The following is a 14,496-nucleotide window of genomic DNA, read 5'->3' on the forward strand; positions in this document are numbered from 1 at the left end:
GTATGAATTTTTTTAAATTAAATCTTTATAAAAAAAAATTTTTTTTACCTTTTTTTTGTCAATCTTATTAATTTACTGGCACGTTTTTAATAATATTTTTCTTTGTATGTTACAGTCACCAGCAGATTTCGACAACTCCGCTGAAACTTATGTATTATTGGTAAGTCACAAAATTTTTGTTCATTGTTCGTAATTGAGTCTCTTGAACCAGCAACCCGTCGTCGATCATAGGTTATTCAATTGTAATAATTGTCAAATAAAAATTATAATTAATTAATGCCCCCAATTATAATAACGCGCACGAATTAGGACCTTTCATAAATAATATTATATAATAACGTAAAATGTATGCGCGAAAAGTTAAGTAAAAATCATCGACAAATAATCCGAGATGTTTCTGATAAAAGAACATGCAGATAAACATTCACTCATAATAAAATATATACTCGAAGCAATGTAAAATTAAATAAGTTAGAAAAAAGAAAATGAGATAAAGAGAAAGAGGAAAGCCAAGAAACGAAAAAGTTAAAGAAAGAAGTGGAAGTGTTAAAGGCATAAAAATTTTAATAAATAAAGAATTTGTTCAAAACAGAAGCTTTTAAATGAAGTTAGGAAGATGGAATATTTTAATCTCAATTATGCATTGTATCTCTTTCGAAACAAGTCATATATTATGATGCAAATAAAAAAAAAAAAAGGACGTCATAGCCAAAAACTTAGCGCAATGTATTATTTCTATTAGCAATAATTAATTATATTCGTTCTCGAGTTACTCATTAATTTGCTTATTTAGATAGTCATTATTCTACATTTCTATTTCATTATAAAAACTAGATTATTATAAATTCTCTCTTAAATGTATAATACCACATAAGTAGTACAAAACTTGAATAAACAAATACGTGTGTGCGCCGTTCTTTCCTCGTAAAAGAGTTCTCTATCAAATATTCTTCTGTCACACGTATAAGGAATACTTAACAGTATATAACATTATATACTTAACAGTATATAATGTGACAGAAAGTTGAATAAATAAAACATATTTATATAGCTATACGTAGATAAAAAAATCTAGTTTCGTTTTAGATACTTTATATGTACTTTTACGCATGTAATATATTTTTTGTTAATATCGTTACATCTATATGCGTAGACCCGCATGCACGCATATGTATGTGTGTGTGTTGTGCGCGAGCTAATTGTATACAATTAAATTATGCGATCGGAGAAAAACGGCACACAGTAAAATTGAAAAAGTAAGCTATTACTATTTAACTAATAAAACAGAGCGCCTGTGCGCTCGGTAAATCTTTCATCATAATCAATATGTATTGCGTTAATAAAAATACAACGTGAAAGTACAAATAATAAATTGAATCTTTCTTAATGTATCCACTCGCGTAGAAACTGGCAAAACTTTTGGAAAATTATATAAAAAGATACAGTATAAGATAATAGAGCGTATTATTTTCCTATACATTCTTTACATATACGTTTTATCTTGATGAATAAATCTTCTTGAATGTACATTATATGAATCGACCTTACATATTTATATAGAATAATTCATATGTTCAATACATAACAAAGATATTGGCAATTCTGTATAACCACGGAAAGCAAATCTTTTTTATGATGCAAGTTATTGGCGTGAGATTGATCAGTGCATAGAGATCGAGTTTACAAATATACATATATATTTCCTTTCAAACTAGCATGTTTTATTCTATGTATATGTATCTCTTTTTCTCTCTCACACATACACACAATCGCACACACATACACGGTTTTTTTTTTTTTTTTTTTTAATATATGTGCGCGTGCACGCGCGTGTATATCAATGTTCATAAACTTTGTGCTAAGTGTTGTTAAGAGGTACTCGTGAATTTTGCATGCGATAACTATATACGATAAAAATTTTACCGCATTCTGCTTCTATTCGTATAAATTTCCTTTTAATAGAAATCAAAGAACAGTTACGCATTAAAAATATATATGTCAACTTATTTCATGTCGCATCTTTAAATTGATCTTTCTATTATCGCATAATAATGGCGGAAATATCGCTGGATGCGCAGAGCAGGTATTCACAAAGTACAAAAGATGTACTTGGCTATAACAAACATTTTATTTAACTATTGTTGCATCAGATATAAACGAACATTTTTATTATTATTAAAAGTACTATAAAGTAATCGAATGGTCTAAGGTATGTGTCAAAATGTAATTTTATATATATATATATATATATATATATATATATATATATATATATATATATATATATAAATGTGTGTGTTTGTGTGCATGTATGTCTACATATATGTACACATATATGTATGTTTGTTACGTGTCCATTGTATATGTACGAATGTACATGTGTGTAAATACGAATAAAAGTGATTGTTTAGTCTCCGCCAATTGCGCATGTTATGTAACCATGAGTAATCATTTTTTAAATGAAAATAAATCTAGCTGCATCTTTATGCATTTACAGATCTGCCAAAAATATGATAATAATAGTAACATCAGAAAAGAATGGAGATAAGAGAGCGCATTGCAGATCGTAATGCGCTACTTTTAATATCGCATGCACACCGGCCAATATGGACATGTATTTTTATGCGATAAATTTTTTTTTGCCAGAATCCTAATCTACCGTAATTCTCTAACTACATCACAAATTTTAAATAGCTGTATGTCTTCAGATGAAACACAATAAAATGAGATGCTTCAGTCTTAATGATGGAATTAATGAAGCTGTTACTACAAACCAGAATAATTTTTCGTGCAGATAATATTTGTCGATAGAAATATCTCCTGTTGGATCATTATATTCTGTAGTAGATTGGGATTCGGTCGTAAATTGCTGTTTAGAATTCCTAAATTTATAAAAGTTGAGGAAGTTCTTCTGAAAGAGTCAAACATCCATTTCCAATTTCTGCCATGCTTTCCAACCCGTTTGTCCCATGTACCGGTACGCTGCTCATTGTTACGTCACGATGATCTGTAATAATTGGGTTGGTTAAAAAAAAAATCTTTTGTAACACGGGACTTTTTATAACGATATATTGCATAATTTATGCGGGGGGTCCTACAGTCGTCAGTAATTATCGCTAAAACCAAGGCCGAACTTCGATAGGAATGGTAATGTAGGAAAGAGAATTAAAAATGTTGGTAGTTATCATTTTCTGTATTACCGTTCCAACATAAGCTTACAAATTGTGATCAAGAGACACTGTACATACAGTGTTGATTCGATAATACTTCTACTATTATCTTCACTCTTATTTAGTAACGAAATGAGTGAAAAGTCAACAATAAAATGCGAATTAGACGTAGACTTGACGGCAGACCGGAACATCAAGATAAGCCTGACGCCTCAATAGTGTCAGTGGATAGCAGTGTCAAAAACATTTTCTTACAAAAGTTTTATAATTTCGAGGAAAACATAAAATGATGTCATTGATTGGACTTTGAATAGTTTTTTTTTTTTTTTTTTTTGAGGTCAAGTCACCGAACGGCATCATCTTCTGTCTTTCTTGAAATCGTAAAACTTATATAAAAAAAAAAACTTTCTTTAAATCTTATGATTTTCAAAAATTAACTGTTTTAATTAAAATGAAACACCTTGCACGCACACGCACACGCGCACGCACACATACATTTTAAAACGCATATTAATAAAATAAAAATAAAGAAACATTTTATAATATCAAATTTATAATATATAAGTTAACTATGCTATAACTATATTAATTAGTATAGAGTTAGAGGTAGGTCAACATGACATTACCTGGGTCGCTACTCACCTACAGGCACTGAGCCTGTCATGGGAGTAGGTGATGATGACACCATGGTCAAACGACCTTGTTCTTTTACTATGGGATCTAAGACAAAAGAAAATACGATTAGATATATTTTATGCAATATCATGCTGGACAATCTATACATGCGTTGTATACACATATGCGTATTGCAAACGTGTATTAATACAAATTTCCTTTTTTATATATTTTTTTTTATATATTGTAAAGTAATGCAAAAATAAATAATTATTTTAAAGATTATTTATAGAAAGATGTACGATATAAAAATATGCTCACAAAAATAAGGGTGTTCCATTGCTTCGCGTGCAGTCAATCTCTCGTAATGATCATAACGTAAGAGTTTGTCAAGAAAATCCAAACTATCCGGGGTCACTAGATGTTGATTCTCCGAATGTACAAAACGTTCCCAACGCTTACGTGAATGTCGGCCTAAAATATCATTGAAACGTGGGTCTAATTCAATATGATATTTGTCAAGATACTCGAACAACTCTTCAGTTCCAAGAACTTTTGCGATTCGAACTAGTTGATCATAGTTGTCGTGTCCGTGAAAAAACGGTTCTTTCCTGAATATCATACTAGCGAGCATACAACCCAATGACCACATATCTAATGAATAATCGTACATCTGCAAAACATTAAAAAAATTTCGTATTAATTTCTTACATATATACATATATATGTATATATATAAATATATAAACATATATATAAATGTATAGAATATCTAGTAATAACCGAAGCACTTGTAGATAAATAGAGAAAATTAAACTGAATAAAAAAATCCTTTACCGTTCTTGTATAAAAAATGTTTAGTGTGCCTCATTATTAATTTAATCATGTACTCTTTCGGCTTTAACTTCAGATTGTGTTTTTAAGTACCGACATTACTTAGTCGGACAGTTTGCTTAATTGGAAGTAAGGTATATACAAAAATGTTAATAGACACAAAGAATTAGCTGACTGCTTAGGCGCTTTTCTTCGTAAAAAAAATAATAAAAGAAAGAGAGATTTTCAGGACAAACAATACTCATTATATAAAAAAGATCCTAATAAACGAATATTTAAACTATTAATATTATTAAAGTTATACATTATTATTTATTGTAATTACTTTTTCTCTCTTTCTTTTTTTTTTCACTTCTAATTTTTTTGCCTTTTCTTGCTCTATTACATTTTGATGTTGCAAAATACTTACTTGATAATCTACGAGTAATTCCGGGCCTTTAAAATAGCGAGAAGCTACTCGTACATTGTATTCTTGTCCAGGATGGTAAAACTCTGCTAATCCCCAATCAATCAATCGTAATTTTCGATTTTCATGGTCTATCATAACATTGTGCGGTTTCACATCCCTATGCATAATTCCCATACTATGACAATAGTCTAGAGCCTATGCAAATAAAACAAACATAATTAACGTTCTTATTTGTTGCTGATTAAACAATGCATCAGTCATACTACTTCAAAAAATTCTTATAAGTCCCAAATTAACAAATATCGTTAGTTTTACAATTTGTTAATATAAATATTTAAAAAAAAAAAAAAAAAAAAAAAAAAGTTTATCGTATTTTTATGTGAAAATTTGTACATCTTTATTTATATGGCTATTCCAAATTGTAATAAAAAATTGAAAGAATAAATGTAAAAATATTAAATTATTAAATAGTCATGTAAATATCAATCGCGTAATTAAAATTAATAAATCAAAGAGAAATAATAAAGAAGAATGTGAAACAAAATCTATAAACTAATAAAATCCTACAAGCAAATAATTTCTTTTAAAACTGCTGACATTTTGAATGTTACTTTACAAAATACTAAAAATGTTTAATTAAACGTTTTTGAGCTCTTTCACGGACCTATGATATACACCTACATCACATAAAAATAATAATCTCGATGTACACCATTGACTGATACTTGGTTCACTTCATTGCACTTAACAATACACGCACTTTTAATAACTCGTAGAGGTAGTATCTTATGTCGTAGTCAGTTAATGTCTGATACAATTGCTTGAAATCTGTGTTGTTGACATGTTCAAAAATCAATGCTGGTGTCCTTGAAACTGGATCTTTGACAACTGCTTGCAGTGTAATTATGTTGGTCCCACCTTTAAGATTTTCTAAAATTTTTATTTCCCTTTTTATTTTCTTCTTTTTAACAGGCTATAACATAGAAAAAAAATAATGTTAATAATAATATTTTAAATTACTATATTCTATTGTTTTAATAAAAATTTGCAAAATGTAATTACCATACCTTCAATATTTTTACAACACAATTTTCATTGTTTGTAACATTTATGGCCTCAAACACTTCACTATATTTACCCCTACCTAACTTTCTCACTAACTGGTAATCATCTTGTTGCCTGTTATTAAAAAGATATATAAAAATGTGAGTAAAGTAATAATATTACAATAAAGGCAATATTATTAATGTTATATGGCAAAAAGTCTTACCCCCAATCAACAACATAAGATTCATAATCCCAGTATTCTCTTGGTTTATGTGAATTTACATCTGCATAGACACGTGCTCTACTTGGCAAAGCCATTCTTTCAGAAGTATTATTATCAATAAGCGTTTTGTTGATTGGTATATTATCTCGACTGTCTGTTCCAAACTTACAGCTATTAGCAACTTTGACTCTTCTACTTATCCAGCTACATACATATGAGAATAGTGACAAACCTAGACAATTTATTTAATACTGTTAAATATTTACATATAACAGTTAAAAGAGAAATAAGATCTACTATGAATCATAGCTAAATAGCTGAATCAGAGACTGTCTGATAATAATAAGTGCACTTCTTGCATATACATATACAACCAGTGCTGACTTATTATTGTCAGATAATCTGTGATATATGTACATATATATGTATATACCCATATATAGATGCACATATATGTGCACATGTAAAATATCTTTAAAAAGTATAAATTTATATCCTTATTTCAAAGTGTACTGCAAAACTCAACAGGTTTTGAGAATTGTAAGATATAAAACTTTCAGACATACTTGTGCAGCGATTGAAATATTACATATTGTGCCATAAAAGATAAGATTGATCTTAAAGGCATAAAAGTGTAAAAGCAGATAGGAAAAACTTAAGTGGATAGAAATATAAGTCTAAGTTTTCATCGACTGTAATCGAAAAGTGGGTATATTATCTCGATGTTATTTCATTTATGGATTATAATGCTAGAACCTTGGACATATCTGAGGGTCCACTTTGGCTTTCAGGAGCACAAAGAATTCGTACACGTCAAAATAAAATAGCCTGTCCGGGCGTGACTTTTCGAGAATCGTGAGGGAAATGTACTATCGGCCGATAGAGGAAAAGCATGCAAAACACATTAGAAGTATAAGGAACGTATACACATGTATCCCAGTAAATCACACGCCATAGTAAGGAAGAATTTGATATCGGCTCATTTCCGACTCACCTAAAGCATTCCGAGGTCGAAGCTTGACCGGGCTAGACACGATGAATGCCTGAATACGTTGCGAGTGCACGGAACCCACTCGCGGAATTGTTGAGGCCGTGCAAACGCGTAAAACTCGAAATTTTTTAGAGCGGCCGGCTTCTCAAACGAGCGAGGTGCAAGATGGCAGCCGGCAACCAGTCGCAAACTTGACAAATCTAGATCTGGAACCCTTCCTACCCTACCTCGAGTAGTATAAAGGCGTCATTTCATAGCAGGTTAAGGTACGTTGGTGCTCAGGTTAAAAGAAAACGCAGTTTATCCTGTAAACGCAAGAGAATTGCATTCTCCAAGTCGGAGAAGGAAACAGCGAAGCGGAGACGAAAACGAAATCGTTCCAAGTGTTCGGACCGATTAATTTACCTTAACCTCTACGAATTGCAGAGGCTGGCCAATCAGGACGATGATTTCTCTCTCTACGGGAAATTATCCAATAAATGTATCGGCCTGACTCCTCGCCAGGTAATTCCGTTGTAACTCAGCGCGTTTATTAGTTAGCTTGGCTCGACTGTGGCACAATTTCAACCCACGCCTCGCTCGCGGTGAAAATTTGGCCATGTATAGGGCACGTTCGGTGAGCGGCCGTGCACGCTGGCGCTCTCCGGACTTCCGACGTACTACAAACACTCCGAACTCTGAACGCGCCCATATTAGAACGGGTTATGAATACGGGCCTATGAATGAATACCGGCCTAAATATCTTCCAATATATCAGAACTGGTTTGTCTTTATTTACTTTTATTTATTTTATTTTTTTATTTTTAGAACGATAGGTGTGACGCCGCACTTGACACTTTTACTCCTGTTTGGTTAAGGATATTGATATTGAAGAACGATGCGAGGCAAGCTGCTTAAAAGCGAGATCAACACTGATAACTCGGATGGAAACTCTGGTCGACCAGATTTGTGGATTATACAATCGTAAATTATTTGGAAAGGCAACGAGAGACGGTGAGCATGGTGAATCCAAGCAGTGTGGTTGCACACCTCGTGAAACTGCTGGTGACCATAGTATGCATGAAGTATCTTACTGAGCCATACCAAGCAAAGGCCCTGCCAATTACATGGTCCATGCGTGCCTTTCGGATCCTCTTCATGCATTCAGTTTTGGGCATATTCAGATATGGTAAGATATTAAGCGTCTTTAATATTCCTAACACTTTTGTATATTTTTTAAATCTAATGGCTTTTTTTTACCTATCATTTCATCCTTAAATAAACCTTACTTTTTTAAAACATTAGCGTACAACCAAAGTTTTCATTAGTTTCGATCTCGTTTTTTAGTCTTATCTTACTTTTAATTTATTTCTTGTGACAATCTCAATTATATCTTTAAGCTACTGTTCTTTCAATTGTAAATTTCTGATATATTTTTTATCTTGATATTGCACCATATCTATATGTATTTTTGCTCAATCTTTTTTGCTGAATCATTATTCTCTTTAAGATATGATAACTTATAGGTATGGACCACCTAAGATTCCATGTCATAACTTTGGGAGGAGGGGGAAGGGGGGAAAGGGGGATACAGTGAAGAGCAATACAAAAATATGACACATGGCCATATATGATATTTAATTTTTGTATCTAAATCAGGAATGGGGGACAGGATGATGTTTTCTACATTTATCAACATTAAGGATTCAATATGGTAATTTGAGTAAATTATTTGCTAACATTGGAACATGTAAAGAATTGTCACAAGTACATGCTTTATTGCAAAATACATTTTAAATTTAATGTGTTTATAGATTAATTAGCTCAATTATTATTGCAAAATATTACGAAACAATATGGAATTTCTTTACTTGTTTCTATAAACTCCATTTTCCTCAAAAAAAAAGCTTGAACCAAAAGAAGGTGAAACACCCTGCATAATAAAAAGTATAGATTCCTATTAAAAAAAATTTAAGTGACATTATTCAGGCAATGTATTAACTCTTTTTTATTTATTTATTTATTTAGTCCTCAGAGTTAAACAATTTTTGTCTGAAACATTTTCTATGGTAATGCATTATTTACAAAATATTTAAAAGCTAGGATTTAAATGGAAAGTATCTTCTTTCAAGGCACTAAATAGAGGAAAATGATAATGATTAAATTTATTATAAATAAAAAATTACCATTATGGCATTAGTTTGATCGCTATTTTACAGAAAGTCACTTTCTTTTTGTACTTTGGGTATTCTCCTTGTTTCTTGATTTTAACAAACACTACTTTTTGTTACTGTAATTATATATTTACATAACATTATTTCTTACATGTTCCAATAATTCGACAATGATGTATAATAATTTATAGTATGGTCATGTGATCGAATTACATTTATTTGAATATATCTAATTTTTTTACGAATTTTAGTACAGTTACAACATTGAATCTTGATCCTTTTAAGCTCTTTTAAAATATATTGTATGTACATGTGTACATTTTTATATATGTATTTTTTTATTATTTTAACATTCCAGGAGTTCCATTTACGTCGTCATCGACATCTACAGCGAAATGCTTCCGCAGTTTTTACGACTGGTTTTCTAACGTTGTTGAAATAGTCCCTTTAGCATTATTGACATCTGGCATTTTAAGTGCATATCAAATAGACGAAAGGATTCGTATGTCATTATTATTTCTTGGTACAGTGCCGATATTTTTTCCACTGGCCATAAAACAGAAAGGAAGCCAAATCAAATTGCGTTTTTTGACCAATATTACTGTAGTGCTGCAAATACTAATGATAATGATATTTGGTTTGAAAAACGGCAATTACAATGTCATTAGTTTAGTTGCTTCCTATACTTTTGAACGTTTTTTTATGGAAGAATTTTGTTATTGGTACAGTATACCATATATCGATTTAATGCAATATTGCATATGCTTCGTGGAAGTTTTCACGGTATCAACGCTGAAAGAATTGTAAGAATTACGTGAGTTTAACTTTTCTATTGATATATATTACCTACATTTTAATCAATTGCCATTTTAAATTCTATATTCAGTGTCTGATTGTACTTTAATGTCAATTGTTAAAATAATTTTTTTAAAATCTGTGCTATTGTGATTATAGAATTGCATTGATAATTGATTGCAACAATTGTTCGATATTAGATAACTCCTATATATACATATAATGATAACGTCAATTTTTCTATTAGCTTGCAAGTTAATTCATATACTTAAATTAATACAAAAATTTATGCTAAAAAAATATATATATATATATATTTTACATGTACATGTCAGAAAGTACTGCCAATTTTTAAAATAAGATTATAATCTACGTTTTAATAAACAGATTTTTAAAGAACGCACAATAAAACGTGCGTGAATCAAATTTGTAACGAATTATATATTTTACTGATATAAGTATAACGTGCATATGAATAAGTAATATTTGATCGGCCTATTTAAATATTACAAATATATATGTAAATGATTATAAGGTCACATTTAAGGAGTCCACTATTAACACTAACATAGTATTCTATCTTTACTTTTTATTAGATATGTAATAAAAACAGAATAACATGTTGATACTAATAGCGCACTCCTTAAATAAATCTTTTTGTAAAAAAAAAAAATAACGACTGATGGCATTACAATTTATTGTAAATTTAATAATATAAAAACCGTTTGTTACTTTGATTTATAATTTAAGCAGGCATCTTTATCAAACAGTTCTTAAGAAAATAATTTCGATAACGCAAAGTACAATTTTCTAACGAATTTAATGGTCTCAGTTTTAAGGTTCATGTCTGTGCGTCAGTATGACATAATATGATTGTACATCAAGACACTTTGCCTACCATATTTTGATCCAGATTATCCTACGATAATTATTTTCTCTCGCAAGATTTTTGCTACGAGTTTATCGGAATGTACATTGCCTTTTTGAAATATAAAACTTTTCCTACAAAGTTTATCATGTTTATTCGTCTATTCTAGTGTCGTCGTAGTTCTCAAAAGTTCTCAGTATCAAATCCATGCTAAAGAAATGTAATAAGTCTGGCCTAGACTCCGAAGACGCTCGGGAAGTAACAAGAGTTTAGAATGGGCAAGGAGATAAACGAAGTGAGGACCTTACCCACCTCGACTTATATTACCCAGTAGTAAAATCTGTTTTATCATTTGTATTACCATCGAGTAATACGCAATTCAAACTTCCCGCTGTCGATAAAAAATTGCGCTGGCGGCAGGTCCTCGCTTCGAATACCTCTAACCTCTCCGCTTGTTCTAAATTCCTGTAACTTTCCAAGCATTTTCGAAGTCTTGGGCATCGGGGAAACCTCAGGATTGATCACCGACGTGTTTATCGGTATAACTATTGTAGCATAAGTTGCGAGAATGTAAGTACGGGTGCTCCGGCGATATTGCTTCGCTCACTTATTTGTCTCCGCGAGAGTCGGGAAGCTTGTTATAACCATCCGCTAATGCACGTCTATTTTCTTTCGTTCGCACAGGAGGCTGACGGCGATTATATTTTTACGCCGTTCTAGCTGCATATTAACTAGAATCACGTTGTAACGGTTTGCAGCCCGAAACGCGTAGGCAGCAACCTAAGAACGGCAATACGTTGCCCTATTTCAAACTTGGAATATCATCCAATAGAGATGATTATATGATAGAATGGCTCGGGCAATTTTCGTTTTAATATTATTGTTAACACGAAAATACCGTCCGGAAATAATCTGTCCGTGTATTTTTAGTCGGGCTAAAACGTCACCGCGTAAATATACGCGAAAGTCTTTTTCTATTTTTCGTCATTTAATAGCTTCCGGCTCTCGAGTTTCTTCGGGTTCAATGCAACCATCGCGACGAGATCGAATCTTATAAATGTGAAATAAAACTTTACTTGAATTTTGTAGGTGGACGAATAACGCTGGAAGAAAAATCACATCGGGGGATGATGCAACAACTCGGTTATACGTAACGAAAATATTTTTTACGAGACAGAAATTGTTTAGCCGCCAAACTGCGACAGAAATATGCGTAAAACTGTAAAGTTATACGTGATATGATAATGTCTCTATTTTTGCTTTTCTCTCTCTCTCTCTCTCTTTATCTATCTGTCTATCTTTTTCGACGTTCTCCATTCTCACGTATGGATACACGAATTCATTCATAGATCCATTACTAATACATGCCAATTTCTTTCAGGTGCACGACGTTTGCTTGCATTCCGGCTGCATAGAAATCATAGAATCCCGAATATCGCTCGGAGCATCGATCAAACCGATTAATCATACCAATAATATGAGTATAATTATTTTTTACATCTTCTAATCTTATATAATAATGTGTATAATAATCTAATAACACGTTTTATTTCAGATGCCGCATAGAGTTGGAAGTAATATAGCCGATGTGCATACATTGCAGGCAATAAGAAATGGTCGAAAAGAAGACGACGGTATTACCGAATTATTGCGTTGAAATAACTTAGCGTTAATCACGCGGCATAATTTTCGTACGACCTTCATATAAACGACAACGGCGAAGAGATGGTTGGTATTCATTTATAACATATTTCATTTTTCGTCGGCGTCGCCGCTCTATTTTTGCGTACATCGTCTTTCTAGCTGGTTTAGCAAATGTGGAGAGGAAGTCTTTATACTGGGGCGGAAAAACCGATTTTCTCCAAGTCCGCCATTCGTTCCTCGTCGTGCGCTCAACGATACTTGTAATAATTGTTTAATACGGTGCACAAGTCCTCTTCGTTAATTTTAACAACATGGTAAGATTAATCTTGTTTTATATAATTTTAAAAATCGTTTATTTAGGAAAAAAAAAAAAAAGACACCCAGAAATTAATAATTCGGCTCGTGGAAAATAGCTGTATAATACATGTATGCGTTACATGAGTTCCGCTGCATTTAGAGAGCACGATGTAAAAGGCTGTAGTTGCTTTATAAGGAAATGTTTTAAAATTTACGTGAAAATATATTTGTTACCTTTAGATTTTTTTTATAAATTTAAATAAAAATAAACTTCGACAAACTCGAGATTCACGACTTGAATGTTAACAGGAAGAAGACGATCAAAAAGTGGCTGTAATGCGTAAAGCGTTTCAAATGTTTGACACAACAAAAAGTGGTTTTATCGAAACTATGAAAATTTCAACGATATTAAATACAATGGGACAACTGTTTGACGATGGCGAATTAAATACCTTAATCGAGGAAAATGACCCCGAGGGCTTGGGCAAAGTGAATTTTGATGGTTTTTGTAAGATTGCCGGTCGATTCCTTGAAGAAGAGGATGCGGAAGCGATGCAGGAGGAACTGAAAGAAGCATTTCGATTATACGATCGCGAAGGTAATGGCTACATTACGACAGCCACTCTGAAAGAAATTTTAGCGGCACTTGACGATAAGCTCACTAGTTCTGATCTTGATGGAATAATCGCAGAAATCGATACAGATGGTTCCGGCACAGTAGATTTCGACGGTATGTATTAATGTATCGTATAATATAGAGTATGCACAGAATACTTTTAATAAGCACAAGCCTTACAGTAGTATAACATCGAAGAGTTGATTACGAAATAAATAGATTTTTTTTTCAACAAACATTTTAGGTGTACATATATAAAATTTATTAAAATAAAATGTTAATTTATTCTTTCTGTGCTTTAATAGAAGTTAAATTTGTTTACAGAGTTTATGGAGATGATGACTGGCGAATGATTGTACATAAAAATGATGACGAATTTAAGTTGTTCGATTACTAAGAAGATAATATACTTTCTTAATAAAACGATGTTTAATTTTATCGTATTAATTAAACCTGACGTATGTATTTGAAACATATGAGACAACGTGAGGCATTTAACATTTTTTTACATAAAAATAAAATAAATAAAAAATAAAAATAATAAAATAAATAAAAAATTAAAAAATAAAATAAATAAAAAATAAAAAAAATTAAATTAATAAAAAATAAAAAAAAATAAAATAAATTATAGATATGTTGTTAGTTTTATATTTTATATAAAAACGCGATAGTTAACATTTTTTATAGCACATTAACATTATTTTACACTTAAGCGCATCAACTTTAAAATGCTTTACTCGTTAATTTTAACTTTTTATAACTTAAAATTCATAACTTCAATTCTTTAATATTAAAATTTTTTTCAGAATTTTACAGAACAGCTTATGTAAAAAA

General features: G+C 31.3%; 3 protein-coding genes across 7 annotated transcripts; 2 read left to right on the top strand and 1 right to left on the bottom strand.

The window, feature by feature from the left end:
- Window positions 1-1,447: 1,447 nt before the first annotated feature.
- Ckiialpha (casein kinase II subunit alpha) lies at window positions 1,448-7,576 on the bottom strand. Of its 3 annotated transcripts, none has more exons than XM_070672259.1 (8): window positions 7,293-7,576; window positions 6,299-6,530; window positions 6,096-6,207; window positions 5,789-6,001; window positions 5,029-5,223; window positions 4,107-4,458; window positions 3,813-3,890; window positions 1,448-3,007 (listed from the first exon to the last, which is right to left on the bottom strand). In XM_070672259.1, exons 2-8 carry the CDS (start codon window positions 6,391-6,393, stop codon window positions 2,889-2,891), a joined length of 1,164 nt encoding a protein of 387 aa, XP_070528360.1. In that variant the 5' UTR covers window positions 6,394-6,530; window positions 7,293-7,576; the 3' UTR covers window positions 1,448-2,888. The 3 variants fall into 3 exon arrangements, with proteins under 3 accessions (XP_070528360.1, XP_070528362.1, XP_070528363.1); XM_070672261.1 differs by having other exon boundaries at window positions 6,299-6,502; window positions 7,293-7,565; XM_070672262.1 differs by having other exon boundaries at window positions 2,869-3,007; window positions 3,797-3,890; window positions 7,293-7,557.
- Window positions 7,577-7,820: 244 nt separating this feature from the next.
- Window positions 7,821-11,249, top strand: LOC139111767 (uncharacterized). 3 transcript variants are annotated; one of them, XM_070672269.1, is made up of 3 exons: window positions 7,821-8,051; window positions 8,147-8,457; window positions 9,801-11,249. In XM_070672269.1, exons 2-3 carry the CDS (start codon window positions 8,289-8,291, stop codon window positions 10,247-10,249), a joined length of 618 nt encoding a protein of 205 aa, XP_070528370.1. In that variant the 5' UTR covers window positions 7,821-8,051; window positions 8,147-8,288; the 3' UTR covers window positions 10,250-11,249. The 3 variants fall into 3 exon arrangements, with proteins under 3 accessions (XP_070528370.1, XP_070528371.1, XP_070528369.1); XM_070672270.1 differs by lacking the exon at window positions 7,821-8,051 and adding an exon at window positions 8,928-8,982 and having other exon boundaries at window positions 8,063-8,457; window positions 9,801-9,941; XM_070672268.1 differs by lacking the exon at window positions 7,821-8,051 and having other exon boundaries at window positions 8,071-8,457.
- Window positions 11,250-11,588: 339 nt separating this feature from the next.
- Window positions 11,589-14,114, top strand: Tpnc25d (Troponin C at 25D). The gene is made up of 6 exons (XM_070672274.1): window positions 11,589-11,675; window positions 12,195-12,586; window positions 12,661-12,833; window positions 12,909-13,063; window positions 13,356-13,776; window positions 13,987-14,114. Exons 4-6 carry the CDS (start codon window positions 13,061-13,063, stop codon window positions 14,013-14,015), a joined length of 453 nt encoding a protein of 150 aa, XP_070528375.1. The 5' UTR covers window positions 11,589-11,675; window positions 12,195-12,586; window positions 12,661-12,833; window positions 12,909-13,060; the 3' UTR covers window positions 14,016-14,114.
- Window positions 14,115-14,496: the final 382 nt, after the last annotated feature.

This window comes from Cardiocondyla obscurior, linkage group LG25 (genome assembly GCF_019399895.1).
Source record: "Cardiocondyla obscurior isolate alpha-2009 linkage group LG25, Cobs3.1, whole genome shotgun sequence".
Lineage (NCBI taxonomy): Eukaryota > Metazoa > Arthropoda > Insecta > Hymenoptera > Formicidae > Cardiocondyla > Cardiocondyla obscurior.

Excerpts from the sequence above, each read along its gene's own strand:
- LOC139111767 (XM_070672269.1), top strand. The coding sequence starts at position 8,289 with ATGGTGAATCCAAGCAGTGTGGTTGCACACCTCGTGAAACTGCTGGTG. Across the intron at positions 8,458-9,800 it reads TTTGGGCATATTCAGATATG|GAGTTCCATTTACGTCGTCA; the intron begins GTAAGATATTAA and ends TTAACATTCCAG.
- Ckiialpha (XM_070672259.1), bottom strand. The coding sequence starts at position 6,393 with ATGGCTTTGCCAAGTAGAGCACGTGTCTATGCAGATGTAAATTCACAT. Across the intron at positions 5,224-5,788 it reads ACCTCTACGAGTTATTAAAA|GCTCTAGACTATTGTCATAG; the intron begins GTGCGTGTATTG and ends TTATTTGCATAG. Across the intron at positions 3,891-4,106 it reads AATGGAACACCCTTATTTTT|ATCCCATAGTAAAAGAACAA; the intron begins GTGAGCATATTT and ends CTTTTGTCTTAG.
- Tpnc25d (XM_070672274.1), top strand. Across the intron at positions 13,777-13,986 it reads CGGCACAGTAGATTTCGACG|AGTTTATGGAGATGATGACT; the intron begins GTATGTATTAAT and ends ATTTGTTTACAG.